Raw genomic sequence first — 24844 nt, 5'->3', positions numbered from 1 at the left:
TCGCCTTCTGGCTGGATTGCAAAAAATCCTCAGTTGGCTCCTTCTGATGTAGAGCAGTGGCTCCTCACAAATCTCTGTGGCTTTTTTAATACTAACAATTTCTTATTTACTTATTGCATTGCAATCCTATAATAGTTGCTGGTATTATGAAGGCGATAATGATAATATTAATTCATTTATTCCGTTTTATCATGAACACATTTGCTACATTTGATCCATCATAATTTTAGAACTTATCAAACTTTTCTGTTTTGTTTCCTGTTTGATTCGTTATCATCATTGTTTGTTTGTTTGGTTATTTTTTTATACTAAATAAGAATAAATACAAACAAAGCCCCCAAATTGTTTTGTTTTATGGAGGAAATGAAGCAATATGTTGTTACATTGTTGTTCACTAAAACTAAAACCTTTTAATTTTAGTGTATTTAATTTATATTTATAGGCACTGATTGAATTTCCATGAAATGTCCCAATAAAAAAGTGCGATGTAAGCTGTAAAGCACTGACATCATGCTTAGATACTCTCTGTTTAACAGTAAACTCTTTGCTTCTCTTGTGTGACTGAAGACATTTTGACTTGTGAAGTTTCAAACTTCCTGTTTAAACTTTCTGCTGGTTCGTGCCTCAGATCAGACAGCACCACGGAGACACCACAGAAGAAGAAGCGAAGTAGAGAGAGATAACAAGGGGAGCGCAGACTCTCAGTCATTAGGTGAATCTGGAGCATTACGTCATGTCAGAAGACACCCACCCTCCCCTTCCTCCTCCTCCTCATCGTTCACCCTCCTCCTCCTCCAGCGCTTCTGTGCAGCATCCGAGCTCCCTGATTGGTCTCTCGTCCAGTGGCCTATAAATCCCATTGGCTGATGGGAAGTCAGCTGCCGCGGACCTGACAGAGGACAGCAGGGAGAGAGGGAGGGATCCTTCAGATAAAAGCGCCAGCAGCAGCAGGACTCGGCCCGCCCTCATCTGGATCACCAAAACATCAGCGGACCGGAGAACCGCCCGCTTCTACCGGACTCATTCCGCCCGGGCTCTGTGAGGCTCTGCCCGGCTCTGTGAGGCTCTGCCCCGGGCTGTGTCTGCAGCTGCGGCTGGGAGCAGGAGAAGCAGCAGGCGGAGGAGCAAGGTGAGAACATGGGCGTCTGTCCTCACTGGAGCACGGAGCTCTGCAGGGACACCACAGTGAGACGGAGGGACGAATCATGAATCAAACCCGGGGTTTAATCCCGGGTGCTCACCTCAAAGTTTAGCATTTCTTTATTTTCACAAAGAAAAAGAGTCGCTGCTGCGAAACACGAGCTTTGTTCCTAAATGAGCCGAAATGCAGCTCGATGCTGATGACACCGAGTGATAAAGAGAGAAAAGACGAACGGGACTCTAATCAGTCTCCGTGTTCACTGCACTGTGCAGGAAAAGTCAACTTCAGTCTTCAGGCATTGTTAATTTTTAACTTTAAGAGTTTTAGATATAAAACATGAAATCAAAACTACTTACAAAAAAATCGGGTCTCATTTGGTGTCTTTTTAAAGTTTATACAGGTGTGTTATTCTTGTTGTCTCTTGATTGTGCTACACAATCATTTCATGAAGTTTGGGTTTCGAAGCAAAAGTCCAGTTTATTCAGGGATCATGGGAACTGTAGTGTTTGCTATAAAATGAGTAGAAAGAGTGTTTTTGAAGAAGCCCTGTCCCTGGCTATCCAAAGACTGTATATAAAAGATGGAAATTATCAGGACTTCTCATTTAAAAAATGTTCCAAACATGCTTGAGAGGCCTGGTTCAGTGATTTTATTTAGCCGCAGTTTTTGGCAGTTTCGTCTTTCAGCCCGTGAGGTTGAGCCTCGGTCTGCAGTGTCTCCACATTTTTATAAACATTATTATTCCAGATGTTCTTGCAGATGTTTTAATAAACTGTGTTTGCTGCTTTGATCCGTCTGCACTTTCTATGGGCTGATTGACAAAGTTTTAAGACTTGGTGTCATGGTCCCTGGTATTTTTGTTGTGTTTGTTTTTACAGTTGTTCTTTTTCTTGCTTTTTATCATCTTCCACACCTTTTATTAGTATCACCTGTTTGTTTCCACCTGTGTCTCACCTGTATGTGTAGCTTGCTCTTCCTCTTTCCTCCGGTTCCTTTTTATTAGATTCGAGTTTTGTTTGTTGGATTTTGTGTTTCTTGGGGTTCTTTTGACTCCGCCCCCAGTGTTTTATTGGCGTTCAGGCTCGTGGGTTCAGTTTCAGGGTAGCAGTTTGAGTGTGGGCCAGGTGTGCAGTTTTTGTGGTGCTGCTTTAAGACTTTAGTCATTCTTTTGTTTTAATTAGGTTTGTATAATTTATTGTGTTGTGGGTAAGGTTGTTGCACCACTTAAAGTAAAAATATTTACTGGGTTTATAATGTAGATTTGATGTCGTCAACAGTAATTTTGACTCACTCCATGTCCTTGCATGTGTATTTTCAGTCTAATTAATTCCCTAAAGATGAAACAAAACACTAATTTTTTCGAGCTATTTAAGTTTATTACAGATATCTCGTGTAAATGTTTTACCCGTCAGTGGCAACTCTTCTTTTCTTTAGTCAGACTGGCGTTTCAGTGTCGGGCCAGCGGCAACTACTTTCTGGCTTTTTGTGCAGCTTTTAATCAAAATCCATCTATATAGTCGTCATCATCCGTCTAAAACGAAGCTCCCTCGTCTCATCTTCCTCGGGAGACGTGAACCTCTGGCATTTTGATGCAGATTCAGACAGAAAGGAGGATGGCTTGACTTATTGTTGCATAATAGATTTTTCTGAATGAAAGTAGGTCAGAGAGTTTCTGCACTTCAGTCGACTTGATTTCACATCCACAAGGTTTCCACAGCAACACCGACTCAGCTTTATGTAATCACCTCTTACCTCTTCGACTGTCAGTTAACCCTCAGGTTTATTTTCCACAGAACGACTGCAGCAACACGCTCGCAGTGATTCAGACGAGTTAATCCGTCCCTTTGTGGTTGTTTTGTGTCTCTTTGTGGTTGTAGAGCAGATGAATTTAACCGAGAGACACTGAAAAGTCCCTGCAGCAGTGCAGAAGAATTAATCAAAATGCATATTCAGTTACAGTTATGGCTTCCTGTGATTATGAAAACTAGATAATTGTGTTAAAGCAATTACTCTGATGCATCCCTTTTCACAAAGTGCTCCTGCTGTGTCCCGTGTTATAAATCAGCTGCGCCTCCTTCCTCCTTTCCTCGGTTAGTGAAGCATCACCGTCTTGGAGTTTGGGATGAGACATTGTGAGCAAGGGGGGTGGGTCTGACTCTGAGACCAACTCACACACTCGTTATGTAACAATTTCTGAGTGAAACACCATCAGCTAATATTCATACTCTAAATCACAGGTGTCGAACTCCAGGCCTCGAGGGCCGGTGTCCTGCAGGTTTTAGATGTGTCCTTGATCCAACACAGCTGATTTAAAGGCAAAATGACCTCCTCAACATGTTGGCCTGGAGTTCGACACCCCTGCTCTAAATAATCCTGCTTTCTTAATCTGGAGAATGACCCAAATTTTAAAACGTGAGATGTTTCAATTCAATTTGAGTTTCAATTATAAACTGAACTTTATAATTTAATCAGAACAACCTGACTGATCCGTGAGGTCACTGATCGAAGGAGCCGAGTGTCCATAAACTTTGATGCAACCAGATGTGCTGTCTCCTACTGGCTGTTAAAAAGAATGCAGGTTTAAGGCACTTCAAAATTAGGTTGACTATGGTCGTGTCCAAATTCATGGGCTGCATCCTCTTGAGGCCGCATTTGAAGACCGATTACGTCACAGCGACGCGCCGAAGGCTGTCCAAATTCGTAGACTCCTCCGAATGCAGCCGACAAATGCGTCCTCCTTTTCCCCGAATTTGAAGGATGGGTCGGGTGTGTCCTTCGTGGCCTACCATATCCCAGAATTCATAGCGCGGCCCAGCCAAACTCCAGTTTCCAACAATGGCGGCCGCTACTAATTTTTAAAATTACTCTTACTAATCTTTCTGGGTCACAAAATAAACTTTTAACATATTTTCAGGCGAGAAAGTAGCTGTGTAAGCATCAAATATCTGCTCGGTTTATCAAGATATCGCATATTTGCAAAAGTGCTTCGACGTTTTTTGGAGCATCTGCTACCCACCAGCTCAATAGCAAGCCGGGAGCTCGAGGGTCACTGAAGCCGCCGAGAACGGCACAACTCCCGGCACATCATTTTCAGATCACCGCGGACTTTCGCTGCTCAGCTTAAACGTAATATATAAGTTTAGACAACCTAAAAATGTTATTGTTGGGCTTTTTTCAGTGTTTTGTTTGTTCGTGAGTAAATCGGTTTGGCTGAGATTAAAGTTATTAGATTAGATTAGATAAAATAAAACTTTATTAATCCCCCGGGTGGGTTCCTCCTTGGTTTTTACACAGCTGAATAAACGTCAAACAGAAAACTGATTAAACAGAAGTGTGAGACGGTCGAGAATTTACTCCAGTGTCCTGTTATATTTTTGATAGCAAGGAGCAGACAGCCGAGTTTATTAAACTCCACTGAGACAGCGGTGACGCTGATCAGAAGGCTAGACCGTCCAATTTCCCCGGCCGTTTACTTCCGGCCTACCCGACCTTCTGAGGACCCGGCCCACGTAGACCGCGAAAGCCGGGTCGTCAGGAGGATGCAGCCCATGAGTTTGGACACGACCTATTATGACAAATCTATGGCTTTGAGGACTTCCTAAGAGCTCAAACTCGGGCCTTAACAAGGCGTGGCAGGTTTACTTCAGCTCAAGCCACGATGACCAACAGAGAGACAAAACGGCAAATTTTGGTAATAGTTTATTGTTATAGTAGTTAAATGTAAAAGTAGACAAGTAGTATTCAGTGATATCCACTCTAGAGCTCAACAGCAGCATTATTTGATTATTTTTTTGCAAGATTGGTACATTTACAAGCTTTATTTAAGCAATTCAATTAAAATTTATTCATATTATTTTCTTTAGTCCAAAATCACAACACCAGTCCTCACAAAAATTATAAGAGTTAGCATCTGGCAACAGTGGGAAAGAAAAAATCCTTCTAACAGGAAGAAACCCCTGCAAGATCCACAGTGAAGGAGGGGCATCAGTCTGCTGTGGCTAGGGAGTGAGGGGAAGAGGACTAAAAGGTTTTTACTTTTTAAATCTCTTTTAAATCTCACATTAACCCTTACTTAACCAGTCAAGTCATTAACAGTGCATTCCTGAATGGGTTGGAGTTCTTTATAAAATTCATTACAACAATCATGCAGAGATGAGTGGGCCAACATTCCTCCACGGCGCTGTGAAAGAATCATTACCAGTTATCTTCAATGCTTAATCATCAGTTGTTGCTGCTAAGCCTGACCCAACCTGTTATTAGGTTTAGAGGGCAATCACTTTTTCACACAGGTAATAAAAGCAGTGATGCACAGTCAGGCATGAAGCATTGTAACCTTAATTTCTGTGAAATGCTCTTCAGGCTGATTTTAAGCTTTGGGTTCATACTTAAACACGACAAGAAAGATCTCGTGTGTTGTCATTAGGATAGGAAGTTATATCAGCGTGCAGGAATGTTGCACAACGTTTTTATTGTTAAATGGTAGCTATAGTGTAATATATCTCAGGACATGTTACAAAGCAATGTAAGAGGTACTGCAACAAAGTAGTTCATTTATGGAGTAATTAAGTAAGGTAATGTATTATTTACCACTTTTTTGAGTTCAACCTCAACAGCATTTAGCACATTTGTAAAAAGTGAGAAACTTTATACAAAATGGGGACATTTTCTTAAAAAAGTTAATAGATGTTCACAAAATAATAACATCAGTGAAAAGTGAGGACATTTTTTTTTTAATTGGACATTTGTTGGAACATTAGAACAAGAGTCAGACGTTTAAATCCTATCTGAGTGTTTAAACATTTGTTTAGCTAAAATCAGGCAGAGGGTCCCGGATTGGCATTATGTTTGTGATGGTCCTTACAAAGGCAGACATACAAACGTGTGTGTGTGTGTGTGTGCGTGTGTGTGTCACAGTTAATTAACCAGCATCTCCTGCTTTCCTCCAATCACAGCCTGTAGACAAGGACAGTAAATGAGGCACTCACAGCCGCTTAAATAATTAATATCAGCTCATCAATATTCCATCTGCTCAACAGCAAAGGGGTGGGGGGGCGTTCAGATGTTGGAGCAGAGAGACGAACCTCCTCCGGTCTGTCACTAACCAGAAGGAGGAGGTTCAGACATTTGAACGATCTGTCAGACAAATTCTGACACGTTCTTACTGCGCTGTGTTCAGGTTTGATGCGTTCATCGCAAATTCATCAACAAACCTTTAAACTTAATGAGCGATATTAAATAATATGCTAACAAACTAGTGGCAAATCTGCCCCACCCCCCTGTGCACCTTTTGTCCCAGTAGCTCTGCTGTCTGACTCACTGCACATTATATCCTCACAAAAAGCTTATTAAAAGCCACAGACAATCATTACTGTTTGGAGTGTATTATTATGAACCAGCAGCGGACTGAAAACACGACTGACTTCCAAAGTCAGCATTTATTTGGGGTTTTATGAGAATTACTGCAAAAACAACCTGAAAGCTTAATACAGACATGAACTAACCACAGATGCTAGACTGCCCAGCTGTTATCAGAGAATCCTGTCCTTTTACTGATAATACTATTGCACATTAATTGGCTGATATTCAGCCCAGGGCACATAGAGTGGCACAAAACTAAGCTAAATTGCTAAATTAATTGTTTACACCAGCTTTTAGACTATGAAAGACAGTAGCAAGAAAGAACATGGTATCAATAATATGACCAAAGAGAAATAAAATGGCATTTTCTTCTGTTTTTCTCGCAGGAAAGCTCATATTATCCATAAAATAATAGTGTCCTGCTAATTCATACTTATTGGTTAATCAATAATGTTGAAAATGTTGGCACAATAACTTCAATTTATTCACAGAAGCACAATTAAATCAGTCCACAGCATGAAGGAAGTTACCAGAAATAAATGTTTACCCTTCAAAAAATGTGTATTTTTGGTCTACAGCTCCATAGGACCCAAAGTTCTTTGATATAGTGAACTAACCAGAGCCCCTTGTAGTATTTCCCATGATGTTCAAGCTGATTTTCTGTGTTCATTCATCTCTCTGATGATTTATTTATTGATTTTTTTAAATGATGTGCATGCTGCCTCAGGGGGGGACAGCAGGTAGAGGATTATTTTGTGTCCAACCTACCAGCCGTGCTTCATATCAGCCTGCCACAGAAACACACACACTGTTTGAAGCCACTGTTTTAAAGACTCGAGTTTTTCCTTTTTGTCCTGTTTGTTTGTTTTTAAGCAGACGCGACCACATTAGGAAAGGAGCGAAGAACTGGGGAGTATGAGCTGAACTTAAGATGACTTCTTAGAATGATTTCAGTACAACTGAATGATGGGCTGTATGTGAAAATTGAAGTAGCTTCCAGGTATGAAAACTGAGGCCCACATGGAAGTGTGATAATCGTGCGTCCTTTCTGAAAGCTAGCAGGCAGCTGAAAAGGCGTTCGGTATTATAGGACTCGATGGGAGAAAAAATTGTAATTTTTAACTTTGTTTTATTTTAATGCCATTTTAACATCTTATTTTTAATTCAGTTTTGTTTTTGCTTTTTGAAAATGTTTTGTTTTAATTAGTTTCCGTATTAATTTTAGTCTTTTAATTGTTATAGTACGGATGGCATATATAAGATGGAAGATTTAGGAATTTAGGATAGCAATTACAGTAAAAACACAACTTCCTGATAGCCGTTGACTCAGTCTTGCAGTATCAATAAACATGTCCATCATGGCCTCATCAGGCAAGTTGAATACATTTTTTACCAAACTAAGAAATGGCTACAACTAAGGACATTTTCTCTGTATTTTTATTTTAGTGCAGTTTTCCAAGTTTACAAAATCATTCCAGTTGAGCAAATAAATAAATAACTAGAGAATTGAAGGTTTCATATATGATAAATACACACATTAGTCCATGTTACACACATAAAGTGCATGTGATTGTATTCAGTTTTGGATTTGGGACACAGTGAGAACCAACTGGACCAATCAGGGGGCGGCACAGAGGTCAGTCCCTCCCCTTTGTCCTGCTATGTCACTTCCTGGCTGGTTGCCATGGCACCAGAGGCAAGGTGTCCCCATTTCCTATCCCGCTGTGCGTGTGTGTGTGTGTGTGTGTGTGTGTGTGTGTGCGCGCGTGCAACAACAACATCAACAGCAGCACGGCTGTCTGGTTACGTTAACAGAGGCTGTGTGTGTGTGTGTGTGTGTGTGTGTGTGTGTGTGTGTGTGTGTGTGTGTGTGTGTGTGTGTGTGTGTGTTCTTGTATAACTCATGTTGTGGGGACTCAACTTCTTCACATTGAGGACTTTTTAATTTGAAGACCTGATTTTGGTTTTATTTTAAATTAGACCGATATATTGATGGCTCTTTTATCCTATTCTGTTCATCTCAGTGCAATGTCAGAGCAGCTACTTTGCATAAAAACAACCTCAGTGGTTTCTTTGCAAACAAATGTATAAAATATAATAGAGAAAAATAATGAAGACCAGAGCTGGAACTTGTGCAATAAAACTATAGAGTAAAACAAAGAGTACTTTAAAGTTGCGGCCCCAGTGAATGAGCGTGAGAGAGTTTAATGTCTTCAGAAGTGGACATTAAACTCTCTCACGTCCTCAGAAGTGTTGGAAACAGGAGCGAGTGTGTGTTTTGGGATTGGCCGGTCGGCTGCAGACACACTTTGATTTGATCCTATGTGTCACCAGGCCGCTGCCCCCTCCTCTCCTCTGTGTTGTCAGATTAATTGCTGCTGTGTGTTGATGGATGCTGCAACATGAGTTTGACACAGTTCCTGCTAATGAAATATTTATGTTTGTTTGCGAATGTGTGTCACAAGCTGTAAACAAAACACTGGCTTAGCCAACATGAGGCCGCCAACTGGTTTATTCAAGCATCAGTTTTAGCTAGTAAGTTTGGTTTACTAGTGACAAATGTACCTGTGCATAAACTGTACAGATACATTTTAATAAATGCAACTACAAATCACTCAAAGAGACTGAGATTACCCATAATGCACCACTGAACGACACAGGAAATCATTCCCGTACAACTCCTCCATCTAAAGCACAGTACACACTGTAATAGCTTTACACCCTTTATATTTACACATCCTCTACAGAGAAAATAAAGTTTTGCAGTTTGATAAGAGGGGCACCTCAGTTTCAACCATATATTTTTAATTTATTTATAATTTGTATATATTTGAGCTGTTTTGTTGTATTTTGTAACTTTGTAATATATTGTATTGTTTAATTTAGGTTAGTCAGTTAAAGTATTTACTGTCTCTGTGAACACGTGCTTTCCTCAGGCATTAATAAAGGATTCTGATTTTCAAGTGGCCACTAAAGGAACTGCAGCGTTGTCACTTTAAAGTTTTGTTTTTCATGCTTGGTCTGTGACGGTTCCACATTTCTGCTGTTACAACATAATCAATCCAGGTGTTTCCACTTACTCAACTTCTTTAGAGACATTTAATTAAATGCTAAGCTAGGCTAACTAATGATTAACTGTATCTGCTAGCAGCAACTTCAACAGAGTAAATTCTTTTTTAAAAAATATTCTATCCTTTACTTTTTCAGTATTTGTGTAGATGAAACTCCAACCAGCCTTCTGGAGGCACGTGTCATCACTATTTATCCTGCGCCACAGCCCAGTGCATCATGGGATCTGAAGTTCTCTCCATTCTCCTCCTCTCCCTGGTTATAGCATCAGCGTGTGCTGAAATGAGCGGGACCAGCCAAGGTAAAGATTAGCATAAAGGATGCAAATGGACATTTAATGATCCGCAGATGTTGTTTAAACATAGTCCTGATGCATGTGTGTGTTTCCTCCAGGTGGCGCTGTGCTGTGCCCTCTGCAGTGTGTATGTGAGACGCGACCGTGGTACACCCCACAGTCTGTGCATCACCAGGCCAGGACAGTCGACTGCAATGAACTCCATCTGCAGAGAGTACCAGCCAACATCTCTGCTGATACGCAGGTAACAGCCCTGCATGGATGGACCTCCGTGCAGGGTCTAAAATTAGCTTTTACAATACATTTCTTATTATGTATTATGTCTCTAGCTTGCCTTCGATTTGAAAGCCTGCTCATACAACAGTGTCATAAAAATGTAACAAAAATCAACTTTTAGGCTTAAGTGTGAAGCAGCTTGGTTCACTTATTGCTGAGAAATACTAATAACACACTCAGATTCCTTCTTGAGTCATGGGATAAACAATGTGAGAAGTGGCTGTGAGTCACGGGACGCAAACCCAAAGCAAACGTTGCTCTATCCTTTTTTGGCTCTATTCGGGACCATCATTTACCCAAAATAAAGCATGAGACTTTGAGCAAGTCAGACCATAAACTCATCAGGAACATTTTTGCAGTGGTAACAGAGCAGGGGAGCAATAGGCTCATTTCCCAGACTTCTATCAATTTTTCAATGGCAACCAGAGGAACCCCACGCCCAACCCTCATTGCTGGCTGTTAGCAGGTTTAAGGCATTCATGTAATGGATTCACTTTTCTGGCCTACATACCTTTCAAACCCATCACTATATATAGTGTATGGTTGTGCTCTTTTGACCCTCAGGGGTGTCTGCAGGCACACCAGGATCAGACAACACCGAACTACTTACAAAGATGACAGAGATTTATTGTGAAATTTGATTGTTACATCTGCTCTAGTTCATGAACCCAAAGAACGAGGTAGCGTTTTTATCAGTTCATGCCTGCAGAGAGCATCGTTTTGGGATTGAATCAAAAGGAGAGTATTTTCTGGATGTTCTTGACTAATGAGACCCTGCATACATTAACATAAACTGGGGTTCTGACTGTGACCTGACTCTAATGAGCCAGTTGAAAGACTGACCAGTCATTATGTTGTTAATATATTCTGAATGTGATTTTTCATCTTTCCTTTCAGGTGCTGCTGCTGCAGAGTAACAACATCTCCTCTATAACTACTGAACTGCAGAGTCTGACCAACCTGACAGAGCTCGACCTGTCTCAGAACCACTTCACACAGGTATGCGCTTCTCGATTCTCAATATTTATCCACGGTCTTGTTGAACAGCAGGATACAGATGTCAGTAACAGCTGGATGAAAGCTTTCAGCTGCTACATATTCACACGGGGTTCGACACAGTGGGTAGCTCTGCATGTTTGATTTGAGATTAAATCTTTACACCAGATGCCGGATTTTGCTTACAACTTGTAACTGAAGTGAAAAAAATGTGGTTTACATTTATCTCCATCCTGGTCTAAGTCAGCTTCATACCGAAATAATGTCTCTTCTTGTCTGTTCAGGTGGGCTCCATGGGCCTGTCCTCTCTTGGCCGCCTGGTGACTCTGTACCTGGAGGAGAACCACATTGAGGAGCTGGAGGACTTCTGTCTGAGGAACCTCTCCAGTCTGGAAGAGCTCTACATCAACCATAACCACATCTCTTCCATCGGACCCAAAGCCTTTGCCGGCCTCACCAACTTGCTGCGGTAATCGCCACCACCACTTCTTCTATCAAACCTCATTTCGACTGTTAACTTCTTGCAGATGACCATCAGAACTGCATATGAGACGAATAGAACCTTAAAAAGACCACCAGAGCCAGCCAAAGCCAGTACACCTGTCTCAGTGAGGACTCAGGAGGTAGAACGTGGGGGTTTCTCTGAGAACAGAATCATAGCAGACAAAATCTGAAGGCTGGATCTAGGAGTCATCCATCTCTGATGTTAACTGTCGAAGATCTGAGCCCAGCAAATGTGAAGTTGGTCGTTGTTCATGTCAAATTCACTATACCAGTAGAAGCAGGATAAATGAGATTAAAAGCAATTTAAAAAAACACCAAAGACCAATATAATCAGATCTTGAAACTTCACTAGGTCACTCTCAGGGACTACATCCACCCCAAAACTTTCAAAAACCTGTCATGTTGCTACCATTCAGCTTCATCTGAGTTGGTTCCCTATTCTCTGATGTTTCTCCTAGGCTCCACCTGAACTCCAACCATCTGGTGGCTATCGACAGTCGCTGGTTCGAGTCTCTGCCATCCCTGGAGATTCTGATGATTGGGGAAAACCCTATCCTGGGTCTTGAGGAGAAGAACTTCTTGCCTCTGTCTCGCCTCCACAGCCTGGTCCTGGCAGGAATGGGACTGGCCTCTGTTCCCTCTGCTGCTTTCTTGGGCCTGGACTACCTGGAGAGCCTCTCTTTCTACGACAACCGGCTCAGGTTTGTCAGCACAGGACCCCTAGTTTACTGTCTCTTAGCCTGTTAGACCTAGCTATAACCCCGTTATTAAGTAGATTTTCCTGTCTTAAATGCATAAAGTGCAAGAATAGAAGCAATGTGGTGACCAGAGAGCATCGAAAATGGCAACTTGTAGGTGTTGACAGATGAAATAGCCATTATCAAAGGAAAATGGTGATGTGATTGATACGAGTGGTAGTGAAGGATACTGTTGATGTAACAGGGTGGGGGGGAAAGTTGTTTTAAAGGGTTCTCAGCAGTCAGAGCCTTGAATGTCCACTAGTAACACACTTTTAGCTTCAAGGGGATGTACAATGATTAAATAACGTCCTGCAGGAACAAGGTCTCAGTTCCATAACCTTCTGCCACTGGAGCCATGGCTGAATTTCATTCTCACGGCAGGTCTGTTCCTCGCGATGCTCTGAGCGTGCTCCCAAACCTGAAGTTCCTAGACCTGAACAGGAACCCGATTGGCCGAGTCCAGCAGGGAGATTTCCAGAACCTCGAGCACCTGGAGGAACTCAGGTTGGCTGGAAAACACAAAGTAGAGATCACGTTGTTCCAAGCTGTTGGAGTTTTCTGGCTTTGTTTTTCACCTTAGGATGCTGCCACCTGTGCATCGTGTGCAGTTTGTGCCGGTTGCACGTTGTAGTAAAAGCTGTGTTGTGTTTGGCTTCAGTCTGAACAACATGGAGGACCTGCTGATGGTGGAGCGAGCAGCTTTTCAAAACCTTCCAGAACTTGCCAAATTGGAGCTCTGCAACAACCCACGCCTCTCTTACATGGACCCACAGGCCTTCAGGTGAGTGTCTAACGGTCTCTGAGCCACCCCACACTGATGTTATGTTTTATTTTTACATATGTTATGTTTTTCATGAGTAAAAGTGATTTTTTTTTTTAGATTTTGTACATTTGTTGCTCCTTCAGCTGTTGTCTCCTCATCTTCTTCTTCACATTCTCCTAGTTCTTCATCTCTTCTTTCTTTTCTATCTGTCCATATTCTTCGTTTCTTTTTCCTCATTCAATGTCTTTTGTTTTCGGTCTTCTGCCCTCAGTAACCTGCCCTCCCTACGGACTCTCCTCCTCCATAATAACCAGCTCAGCCTCCTCTCTGGAGACCTCCTCTCCTCCCTCCATTCTCTTGAGGAGGTTTCTCTTCACTCGAACCCTCTTCGGTGCGACTGCCTCTCCTCCTGGGGGCCTCACCTTGGCAACCAATCACACCTCAAGCTGCTTGATTCCTCCATCACCATCTGCTCCTCCCCACCTCACCTGATCGGTCAGGAGCTGCGGGAGGTGGTGGCGGTTGGATGGGGCGGAGGAGGTACCAACAGCTGCCTGCCTCACATAACTCCTCACGCCTTCCCCCCGACCATAAATGTCAGCGCAGGGCAGCCAATCACGCTGGAGTGCTGGGCAGACGCTGACCCCGCCCCTCAATTCTATTGGGTGACGCCAAATGGTGACAAGGTGGGCAGAAACTTTTGTGTGTGTCCAAGTCCCAGAGAGAAACACAAAGCTTTGAGCATTTTCACTTCATTGATTTCAGTTAATCAGTTATCACAGCAGACAGTGATTGTTACACGTTACTTCCTCTTCATGCTGGACGTGGTGAACAAACTCCCCAGCGTGTCGTTCCCTCTGCATCTCCACTGTTCTGTCTGTTCCACTGTATAATTAGCGATTAGCGTAATAGCAGGATAACAGAGCTACATTAATCAAGTGCAGCATTAAATTGTACTAAATGACTCACTCCAGCAGACACAGCTTCGGCGTGAGAGCTGAGACAACCTGGAAATGGGTTTAAATCACCACAGCGACTCAATCTCCCGACATGTACATTTACAGCTTTGACATCTGTGCCCTGATGGATCGTGGGAGTCATCGTCATTTTTGTATTATGGTTTATTTTGTTAGTCTTGAGTTTATTCTTTATTGCCTATGTTGTCCTGTTTAGCTCCTTGGTTACTAGGTTCCCCTGAGTCTTTGTCCTCTGTGTCCCTCTCTGTGTGTCTGGGTTTGTGTGTCTTTGTGTGTTGTTTCCCTTATCTTCCATTTCACGTTCCCCCCTCTATCCTGTTTATCCCACGTTTCCCCAACCTGTCATGTCCCTCTTGTGCTCTCTTCATTCTCTAGGCTACTTGTTCCCCTCTCGCTCTCCCTCGCCCCCTTCGTGGTGTCTGTGTTTTGCCCCCTTGACTTTTCCCGTGTTCCTCTACTTGTGTTTCATCCTGTCTCCCCGGTCCGTCATGTGTTTTATGTCATATTGTCACAGCCTACGTCTGCTGTTGTGTGCTAAAATCTTTTCTTAACCCAAAACAAGTATCTTCACATGACATGAAGCAATAATTTTGAGCAATGGCATCTGAAATAGAATTAAAGGTTTATTTATCCAAACAATTTATCATTAAGAAAAAAAAGCCCCGGCATAAACTGAACGTACATTTAATAAAAACTGTTTGTGCCCATTCCTTAACTACCTGGTGTATACCGTATTTAACCTTGTATTATTACTATTACCTAGGGCTGGGTATCGTCACTGATTTCTAGAATCGATTCAATTCCGATTCACAAGGTCCCGAATCGATTCGACCCACGATTCAATTTAATTCGATTCGATTCAATTCACTTCGATTTGAATCTGGGAAATTTTGACAGTCAGAAATATTATAATTCAGATCAGTACATTTACATATTTTTGTATCTATAAAAAGGAAGCTGACACACGCAAGACTTTATCACAGATGTAAGCGTCACAGCAGAGGCCTTTGTGTCAAAGTAGCTGAAGATAAAACACAGAAAAACATGAAGGTGATTTTCCTGTTCTGGGATTTTATAAAAATATTCTGCAGTACATCAAAAACGAAAGAAAACCATTAATCAACACATGAACGTTACCTCTGAAGTTACAGCGGTTTTATTAGAGACACAGCGTTTTGCATTTTGCATAATTTTAAAAAGTTTAAATTTGTTCAGTATTGAACGGCAGAAATTAGGTTTTCTTTTCGGAAGTATATAAAACGAAAAAAAACCAAAACGTCGACGACAGCGCTGTAAACAACGGTAGACTTGTGCGTAACAAGCAAGCGAATAATGAAGAAAACAGTACAGAGAGAGAGAGAGAGAGAGAGCTGTGCATTGTGGTTGAAGCAAAACAGTAAAAGTAAGAGTGAATACATGAAGATGTTTATGTGACGCATAGTTTGGATCTTCTTTTGCTGCTGTTCGGTCAATATTGTTTGGAGAGACATCAAACTAACAGCTTTAGAATCGGCGCATAAAGAGCGTGAACACAAAGCACGGACCCGCCGACAGATCAGAATCAGCGAGCTGTCGGCTTTCACCCCCGACCGTGAGAAAGGCGACATCTCACTGATTCTGATCCGCGGGTCGTGCGTTTACGTCTTTGTGCAGAATCCGTGTTCCTGCTCTCATTTACTGTCTTAGCTGTTTGGTGGTTGTTGAAATTTTGTGAGACTTCACCAGAGATTCTGGTATTTCGGGCAAAATAAATTTATATTAAAAAATCGATTCAAGATTTTAATGAATCGATTTTACGTAATCCAAGCCAGAATCGATTTTAATCGATAAATCGATTATAAAAACCCACCCCTACTATTACCCCTTACATCATATTGTATTAAAAAAAACGAATTAGTAAAATAAATTCATGCAGTGAGTGAGAACTAAAAAAGTGCATGATCCTGTAAAGAGACACCAAAGAGTGACATTATGAATCTGCTCAGGTGAGCTCAGAGGCGGTGGCTTCACCAATCATATCAGAGGAGGGGCGTGGCCTGAGCAGGAGGAAGAAGAAGCATCGGATGTCCGATCCTGGTGCGCTGGTGATCGAACACGCAGAGCCATCAGACGCAGGTCAGTCTGAGCTGCAGGCTCAAATCCAGTTCAGTTTAAAGTGGAGTTTTAATTTGGACCTTCAGTTGCATAGAAGCTGCTCTTCTCTTACAGGTGTGTACACCTGTGTGGCTTGGAACATCGAAGGAGCAGACACCAAGAGTGTCTCGGTGTTCGTAGACTCTCAGGGATATGCCGGCTCTTGGTCTGGTGGGGGGAATGACCCCAGCAGAGAAAGGACCTGGTTGGGGAACTCATCCAGTGGTGCAGGGTCTCTGGTGGTGCTCGCTAAGGTACGTTTTGTCCTTCATGTGCTATACGAACAGGTTTAGGTGTTATTAGAAATATGCTATCATCTATATCTTCTGCATCTTCTCCTTCTTATTATTCTTGCCCTTTTCAAGTTCTTCATCTTCTTCTCTTTTGTTCGTCTTCTAGCGTGTGATTTTTATCCATATTTTCATGAAGTTCTTCTTCCTCTTCTTCATGTTTGCCATCGAGTAGTTACTCCTCTTTTGTTTCTTGTTATTCTTGTTGTTTTATTATAAGTTCCTCTTCTAGCTATTTGTTCTTAAAGTTGTTCTTCTAGTTCCTTTAATTATTTGTCTAGTTTTACATCAAACTTACTACTTATTCTTATTTCGTTATTCTTCTTCAGGTCTTCTTCTGGTCCTTTCTTCTTCTATAATTCTTTTTCTAGTTCTTCAGCTTCTACTTCATCTAGTTTTTCTTCTTTACTTCTTCTGGTTACATGTTATTCTTCTAGTGCCTCCTTCTATTCTTCTGTTATTAAACTATCTAATGCTCCAGACAGTTTGTCCTCCATGAATTTGGTAATTCACTGTTTCTTGCTTCATGTGCAGGTGGTTCACGCCCAGTCTGTGGTGTTGGAGTGGAAGTTATATCCCAGCGGAGGAGCTTCAGCTGTGGGTTCAAACCATCATGACATCCCCGTCTCTCTTCCCCGGTGGACCAGTGCAACCGTGCACATTGACAACCCTCAGATCAGCTACACGGCCAAGGTGAACATATCACCCAATGACATCACTGCTGGAAGTCGTGAAGCCATCACAGGCGTTTGCATTTACAGATTATTTTGACTCAGCTTTAACTAAGTTTGACGCTTGGCGTGGGAAACACAAATAATATAAACTTGATATTAATCACTCAACCTGTTCGGGCTCTGTCACCAACACCCTATCTTATCACACTCTCCAGGTTCCAGTTGACGTGCAGGAGTACAACCTGACTCATCTCCTTCCTGCCACAGAGTACCACGTCTGCCTCACTGTCTCCTCCTCTCCTCCTCAACCCACCTCTCCTTCTTCCTCTCCTAGAACCTCCCCTACCCCTGTGTCTCCATCCTCCTCCTTCTCCTCCCTCCCCTCTGGTCCCGTCCACACCTCCTGTCTGAACATCACCACTAAAGAGGCGGGTTTCTCGGTGGAGCTGGTGGCGTCGCGGCGCAGCAGCGTGGCACTGGCGGCCGTCATGGGCTCCATGTTCGCTTTGTCAATCATGGCGCTGCTGGTGGTGTACATGGGCCGGCGCGTGCAGCAGCACAAGTCCTGCGGCCACTCACTGAAGAAGTACATGCAGCACGCCACATCCATCCCTCTGAATGAGCTTTACCCGCCGCTCATCACGCTGTGGGAGAGCGAGACCGAGAAGGACAAAGACGACAAGGAGGAGGAAGACAGGGAGGGGGGAGCGAGGGGTGAGGAGGCAGGGGGGAGTCAGATCGACACCACAAAGACGTACATGTGGTAGCTGAAGGAGGGTGGAGGGGGAGGTTTGACAGACACTCGGGGGGCAAGAGGACCACAGAAGTGAAGCTGTATGGATGAAAAGGGTCATGTGACTCAGCGAGGAGCCTGACAGTCAAAGAGATGATGGCGAGGTCAGGTGTGTGAACTGATTAAAGCAGCAGGACACCCATCTCAGCTTTCTTAAAGGACTTTTTTTTCACGCTTCAGTCCATCTATTCCAAACCAGCTCACTCCCGCTAATCACCTCCCGTCATCAGCCGTCAATCTGATCGATTTCCTTTCTTCCAGGTCACCACTTGCATTCCAGGTAGACTCAGCTGTGTAGGTGCCTTTAAAGTCAGTTCATTTATGCAGTTTAAATTGAGTTTTTCTCAAATCATCAAGCGTCAAAACAAAGTTATGAAAAACTGCAGTTCCTCTAGTGGCCACTTGAGGCCGGCTCCACCAGTGAGTCCATCCCCATAGACTCCCATGTTAAAATGTCTACTTTTAGAGCAGAAATAAACATGTTTACTGCCTGCCACAAAAAACAGTTTTGACCTGTGTGGATAGTTTCCCCCTTCAATAGAACCATACAGAGGTTCTTTTTTAAAAACTCCTTCATCTGGATGATTTTAAGGCCTTAAAATTAGGGTCATGACTGTTTTGTCAAGTGTCCTAATACAGAAGCTGGAGCCACTTGGTGTCTATTAATCTAAACACTTTCAAAACCAAAAGAAAAAAATGTGGAGTCCAATTTTAATCACAAATTTATTTTATGTGGGATAAAAAAAATTCCATCTGCATTTTTTCTCTCAAATCTGCTTTTTAAATAATGATAAAAGTCATCCAGTGACGTTGACATGTGTAATGACCACTAGAACCAGTCAGGAGCCCAGCAACAGTTAACTGCAGTGGTTCAGCCCAGAGGTAATTAAATAAAGAGTTAATTTTTCGATTAAAGGAACGATCTGAATACCAGAACTAAAATAATATGAAATACTATCGAGTGCACTTCAGGCAGGCTGAATGATTAAAGTTTTATATTTTATTGAGTTTGAAGAATCTTAGTTACGCTGTTTTTAATATCAGCCAGGACTCGGAGAGAGCGGGGAGAAAAAACTCCTTTAAACAGGATCTGACAGGATTAGGGACGCACACTTCGACTGGCTGTGCGTGCTGGGATCTGTGCGAGGATAAAAGTGGACGTCTGGTTTGTTTCGTGGGCTGAAGCATGAAAAGAGGATGAAAGTTTCAGTTTTGGGGGGGTTTTCTTTTCTCAAAGCATCCTTCTTCTGTCAAACTGGAGCAGCTGAACAGTCTGTGGGACAGATTTAACACAGACACGTTAACAGGAAGTCGCTGGATTTGTTTCTCCTCAGATCGGCTTCTCAAACGGTGGGTCGGGGTCCTGTTGTTGGGCCGGCAGCTGGTTTAAACTGGGCATTTCTTCTGAGGAGAGCCCAGTGAGTCCGGATAGTTTCACCTCTGCCCCCTCCCTTCTTTCTCTCCCTGTCTCGTCTCTGTCAAGCACACTGACAGTAGCTCTACTCTTAAAAAAACGGATTATTGTAATTTAGTTCATCTGATGAACACAAATGCAGCACTAACACTCAGCACAGTGTGCAAGATCTCACTTTAAATATCTTCAGAGACGGTTAAAGGTCCCGTATTCAGGTTCACACGTCAGCCTGACGAAAACGAGCTCGCAGGCGTTTTAGAGTCTGGTGCTGAACTTCACACAAACCTCTTTCACAGCAATGAAACAGATTTTTGTTAAAATTATCTCATTTGTAGCTTTCCGAGTGTGACAACGATGCTCAGAAGTTCATCAGGGAGAAGAAAACGCTTTCAGAGACGCACTGACATATCCGTCTGTTATCGGCTCAGTTGACTGATGCTGGCAGATGAGATTTCTCAAAGACTTCAAAAAAGATTTAACACAACAACAGACTAAAAACCTGTTGAGTCAGCTTATTTTAAACATTTCCTCAGAACTTCCCAACAGCAGCGTGCATGAAAGCTGTCACAGCGTCAGTCACTGAACTCAGACACCTCACACCCTGTTTTATGTTTTGTTTTGGTTTCATGCTAAAAAAGGTACAGGACGTAACTCTGTTGATGCTGGCTGCGTCTGCTGGTGTTGTGACCTCAGCGGGTGGCGATCTATCAGTGTTTGAATTAACAGCGGGTAATTAATGAACAGTTCTCTCGAATTCACTCCAAAAACACCTCAAAAGTCATACATTTTTAAAAACTTATTGAATAAACTAAATGAATAAAACCAAAAACAGGACTGCAGGTCACAGCCAGAGATAAAGATGATAGGAAAACAACAACCGAGTGCTGTCTGCAATAGGTTTTCATACTAAAAATGACCCGACCTTAGATGACCTCTGACCGTGGTCCTGTGGAGGTTTTTGTACTCACTATTGTGGTTTGGACGAACAAACAAACCTTCGTGTGCTGTTTGCTCACCGCTCACAGCTTCGTGTCGTGCAGCAGGTGAGAAATGGTTTGATTTGGGGCGGCTGGGGCTCAGGAGGTAGAGCGGGTCAGCTGCTAACTGGAAGGCTGGAGGTCCTTGAAGTATCCTTGGGCACAACAGTCGCCCTCTATACATCCATCAGAGTGTGAGTGTGTAACTGTTAGGTTATAGGCCTCTGGTGTGATTGAGGATAGTAGTAAGAAAGCACCATGAGCAATCAAATGGAGTATAAAATTCCAATAACCGGCTTTCCCGCCTCCTTTTAATTGAGTTCAGAGGCTTTTTTAAATGAATAAAACGAGGAAGTCAAGAGCAGGTTCACCTCCACACTCAACCAAAACTCTAAGATTACTCTAACGAAAGTAATCTACTTTAGTTACAGTATCTAATCTTGTTTCAGTGCATCAGCTTGTCTGCTATTTCTGTATTCAATGTTCAGCTCCCACTGAGTGTGGAGGTTTTAGATCCTGAACCTGTGAGAGTAACAGCAAAGATGGTGGAAGAAGTTTAAGTTCTACTTTTCTAAAACCTTGTTTCCGTGTAAAGTCAGCAAACCTTTAAGTGTTATTCGTCAGATTTTACTGGTGATTCTTTACATGCAGCTTTTATGCCACAGTGACCGTTAAAGATTGCGTTTCTTTAGATAATACTTCAGGAAAACTGCCCCAAAAGATGCCCGAGGTGTTTCTGGGTGGATGCTGAGTGGCAACATACTGCGTCTCAAACAGCTTCTTACATACTTCTAGTGCGATCTTGTCTGATATTGTTTATATAAATATAAACAATATTTATGTTTTCCAGCTGTACTTTTAGAACTCGATGTCCATCCTCTTTCAGGTCAGCTTCAAACCAAACACAAGACTCCACTTCCTGTCTGAATACAGGACCTTTAATCCTCCTGAAACCCGTCGCCGGACACTCTTGTCTTCATCAGCAGCATGAATGCATAACCTTTATATATTTGACTGCATCGGGAGCGGCGCTCTGCGCACGAACACTAACGGTGACCGTGTTCTGCTGCTGTTTGTTCGCTAATGCAGAGCTGTAATCTCTTTTCTATCATGTGATGTCCTCTGGGTTTGTGGGTGACGCCGCGCCGGGAGGCGGGTACTGCTGCATGCCTTTGCACTCGTGTTTAGGACTGTTTGTATAAAACCATGTCCGTGTGACAGCCTGCAAACTGCTGGAGGAGCGAGCATCCAGCGTTACGCTCCGACTCCACAAACACTCTGCTTTCACCAAAAGTGACTGAAATGCAGACTTTGTGCTTAAATTCAAGAGCTTTCAGAACAAGATTACGTTCATTGTTTAGGATTTTTTACACCATCCTCCAGAGGATCAACAGTAATTTGACAAAGTAGCAATTTTTAATATAAGAATTCTTTTTCATATTTGAAAAATTAGGAAGTCTAGGAATAATGCTGTTTCCTTCCTTTGTTCCGTTCGTGAAACCTTTGAATTAAAGCTGAAAGTTTGCTCTTCAGTCACGTCTTGATTGTGGTGACGTCCAGAAACAGGAGAGGCAGATCTTGGGATTTTCTTCTCATAACTACAGGAGAGATTGTTTTGGGGTTTTTTAAGTCTCTGATCTCATAACTGTGAAGCAATAATGTAAAACTATACAGAGGTAATTATGAGATCTTTTAATTCTAACATACAGAGAAAATTTAGTTTCATTCATCTAGTAAATCAGGGGGCAGAAAATTGATCAATCGTTTTGATCGGCCAGTTTTTCTTTCATTTTTCTTTCATTTTTTCCCAACCTTGACGTTTCTTGTTAGAGTCAAAGTAGGATTAATATTTTTAAGCGGTAATGAGAATTACAGAATTTCTTCAAACTGTCTCCAAGTTTGGTTTTCTTTGGTGAAAGCAGAGTTTGCCTTCACTCAGATGTGAACACGATGGCTGTTTGTGTCATAAAAAATGAATTTCTTTCCTGATTTAATAAATCCATAATCCCAAATAAACTTTGTAATAACTGATGGACCAAGACCAGACCTCAAAATTCAAGAAAGTTGAGCTGCTGTGATGGCCGTCATGTCACATGACCAGTGGATCACAGTTTGATTGGTTTGTTTTCAGACAGAGCTGATTCCCTGATGTTCCCGATCTTTAAGATGACTTGATGCTCAGATTTTGGGGTTTGATCTTCTCGAATACTCGAACAAATGTGATTTAAATTTGTAAACTTTTATTGAGAGTCAAAAAATAAATTCTCTCACTTGTACACCTGAAACAGCAGTGGGACGGGTTCACCTCGTGTGTTGATCCTCCTACAGATCCTCAGTTTGCAGGTTTTGTTGTTCAGACTTTCAGCCAAATATTCCCTCAGCTGTCTGTCAACCAAAACACTTCAGGAACAAACACCCAAAGGATGTTCTGGGCATTTCAAAGAGTATGAACTGTATATACAAACATCACATGCTGTTTGGTGTCTCTCTGGTTCTGTGATGATGTTCTGCTTTAAACTGAAGCCAGACTGAGATAAACTCTAAACTCAAATCTAAGATTTTAACCACAAACATTTCTGCACATTCCTGGTTTCAGATTTGTCTCCAACATACAAAGTGATCGCTGAACATTTTTCTCTTTGACTTTCAAGCTTTTTTTCTTGGAAACTGCAAAATGCAAACCTCACTTTGAGTCTCTCAGACACAAATGTAATTTACTGCTGTTTTTTTTTAACAATCTTTAAAACAGACAATTTAATCACCAAAATACCAACTGAAGCAAAAACAGCAGCCCAACACTGTGCACCTCCGCCAAGGCTAAACATGCCCTCCTTTATCCATGATTTGAACCTCTGGACCCAGAAGGACATCTGGCTCTGGTTACTTTGTGAAATTTCCTTGAGAGCATCAAGCTGTTACCTCCCAAATTCTCCTTTGATGGATGATGTGAAATGTGCAGTTTTGTCCATTGTCCCAGTGGTGTTGGGTAAAGAACACCGAAAATTCCTGGCTCCGGATCTGGATCAACTCCAAAAGTTATCCAAAAGCTGAACTGTCAGTAAAGTTTAAATGCAGATCCATTGATTGTTTTTTTAAGCAATCCAACAAACAAACAGACGAACCAGGCCAACTGTGTAACCTCCTTGATGTTTGAAACAGCAGAAACAAGAAGCAGCTCACAATAACCTTCTGTTCATATTTACAAAACCAAAATGTTTGTTTGTTTTTGTTTATTTTTATTTTTGCATGCAGCTCAGGTCGCTCACCGCGAAGAAACAGGAGCTTGCTCCATTTGACGTTCCTGTTATGTTTTCCCATCAGAAGTAGGAATGTCAAAGATGTGTGTTTTCTTCACGAGCTAATCTCAGCTTCCTGACAAATGTTTTCTATTTCTGTCAAACAACTCCTGGACTTTACTCTGTGATGGATTGGTCACCTGTCCAGGTGTACCCCACCTTCTGACCAGTGACAGCTGGGATGGGCTCAACCCCCCCTGTGACCCTGGATTAGATACATGGTTAAGTAAATGGATGGAGTGATGGATTTGATGGGTCCTTTTTCTTTTTTGTCTAAGCCCAGTTTAATGAATTGAAATACACCTCGTGGCTGTTGCAGTTATTTTTTTAAATTCAGATGGTTAGTTATAACTTATCTCCTAGTTTAACATCTCCTTGTCTCTGAATGCTTTGCTTTGTTAAACATGCGCATAAAATAAAGCCCAATAACTGTGGACATGTGGCTCCTGCTGGCTTTTGAAAATCAAAGAATCCGAATATATTTTGGTTTTGTAAACGTGAACAGAAATCTGAACCTTCACACCTGATAGAGTTGTTGGGGGCGCCCTCTGGTGTCCATCACAGCAAACAACAAGCAGAACCAGCGACTCGTCACACAGCTTTTTCTCATTAACCTCCACACTTATATCCAGGGTATTTTGTATAAAGTGCATCACTCTATATTTCAAGAATTGCTTATATTATTATTGTTATTGTTATTATTATTATTTACTCAACACTGAGCACCAACTGTAACTAAAGATATGTGTGTGGGAGTGTGTGTGGGAGGGGAAATTATATAAATACACTTTGTCACCTCACAGCCTGCTGCCTCTTTATTGTTTATACACTTCATGATGACATTTAAGCATCTGTTTGATGAATGATCCTGGTTATGATACATACATAAACAGGAAGTGGTGTTAATTCTGCACAATTAAACAACTGAAGAAGAAGGATTCAAAGACCTCACATGTATTGTCATAGATTTTACATAGATTTTAAACATTTCCATTTATCAAGTGTAAAATATTGATAAATGGAAATATTGACACCCAGAATGGCTAACCGAAGGCCAGACAGTCCTGATCCTCAAGGACCCCCAGAAGGGACCGCTCTCCTCCAACTACCGACCAATAACCTACCTCAGCACCACGTGGAAGCTCCTG

At 42.1% G+C, this 24844-nt stretch overlaps 1 protein-coding gene across 1 annotated transcript; it reads left to right on the top strand.

Annotated features, from left to right (window-relative positions):
* Positions 1-501: 501 nt before the first annotated feature.
* On the top strand, positions 502-23381 carry LOC146494108 (leucine-rich repeat neuronal protein 1). The gene is made up of 13 exons (XM_085146207.1): positions 502-1129; positions 9707-9869; positions 9962-10107; positions 11037-11138; positions 11420-11604; positions 12098-12340; positions 12761-12883; positions 13038-13160; positions 13414-13828; positions 16105-16234; positions 16328-16506; positions 17077-17235; positions 17432-23381. Exons 2-13 carry the CDS (start codon positions 9788-9790, stop codon positions 17981-17983), a joined length of 2439 nt encoding a protein of 812 aa, XP_085002333.1. The 5' UTR covers positions 502-1129; positions 9707-9787; the 3' UTR covers positions 17984-23381.
* The last annotated feature ends 1463 nt before the right edge of the window (positions 23382-24844 follow it).

Source organism: Neolamprologus multifasciatus, chromosome 20 (assembly GCF_963576455.1).
Source record: "Neolamprologus multifasciatus chromosome 20, fNeoMul1.2, whole genome shotgun sequence".
Lineage (NCBI taxonomy): Eukaryota > Metazoa > Chordata > Actinopteri > Cichliformes > Cichlidae > Neolamprologus > Neolamprologus multifasciatus.
This window is presented reverse-complemented; position numbering and strand designations above follow the sequence as displayed.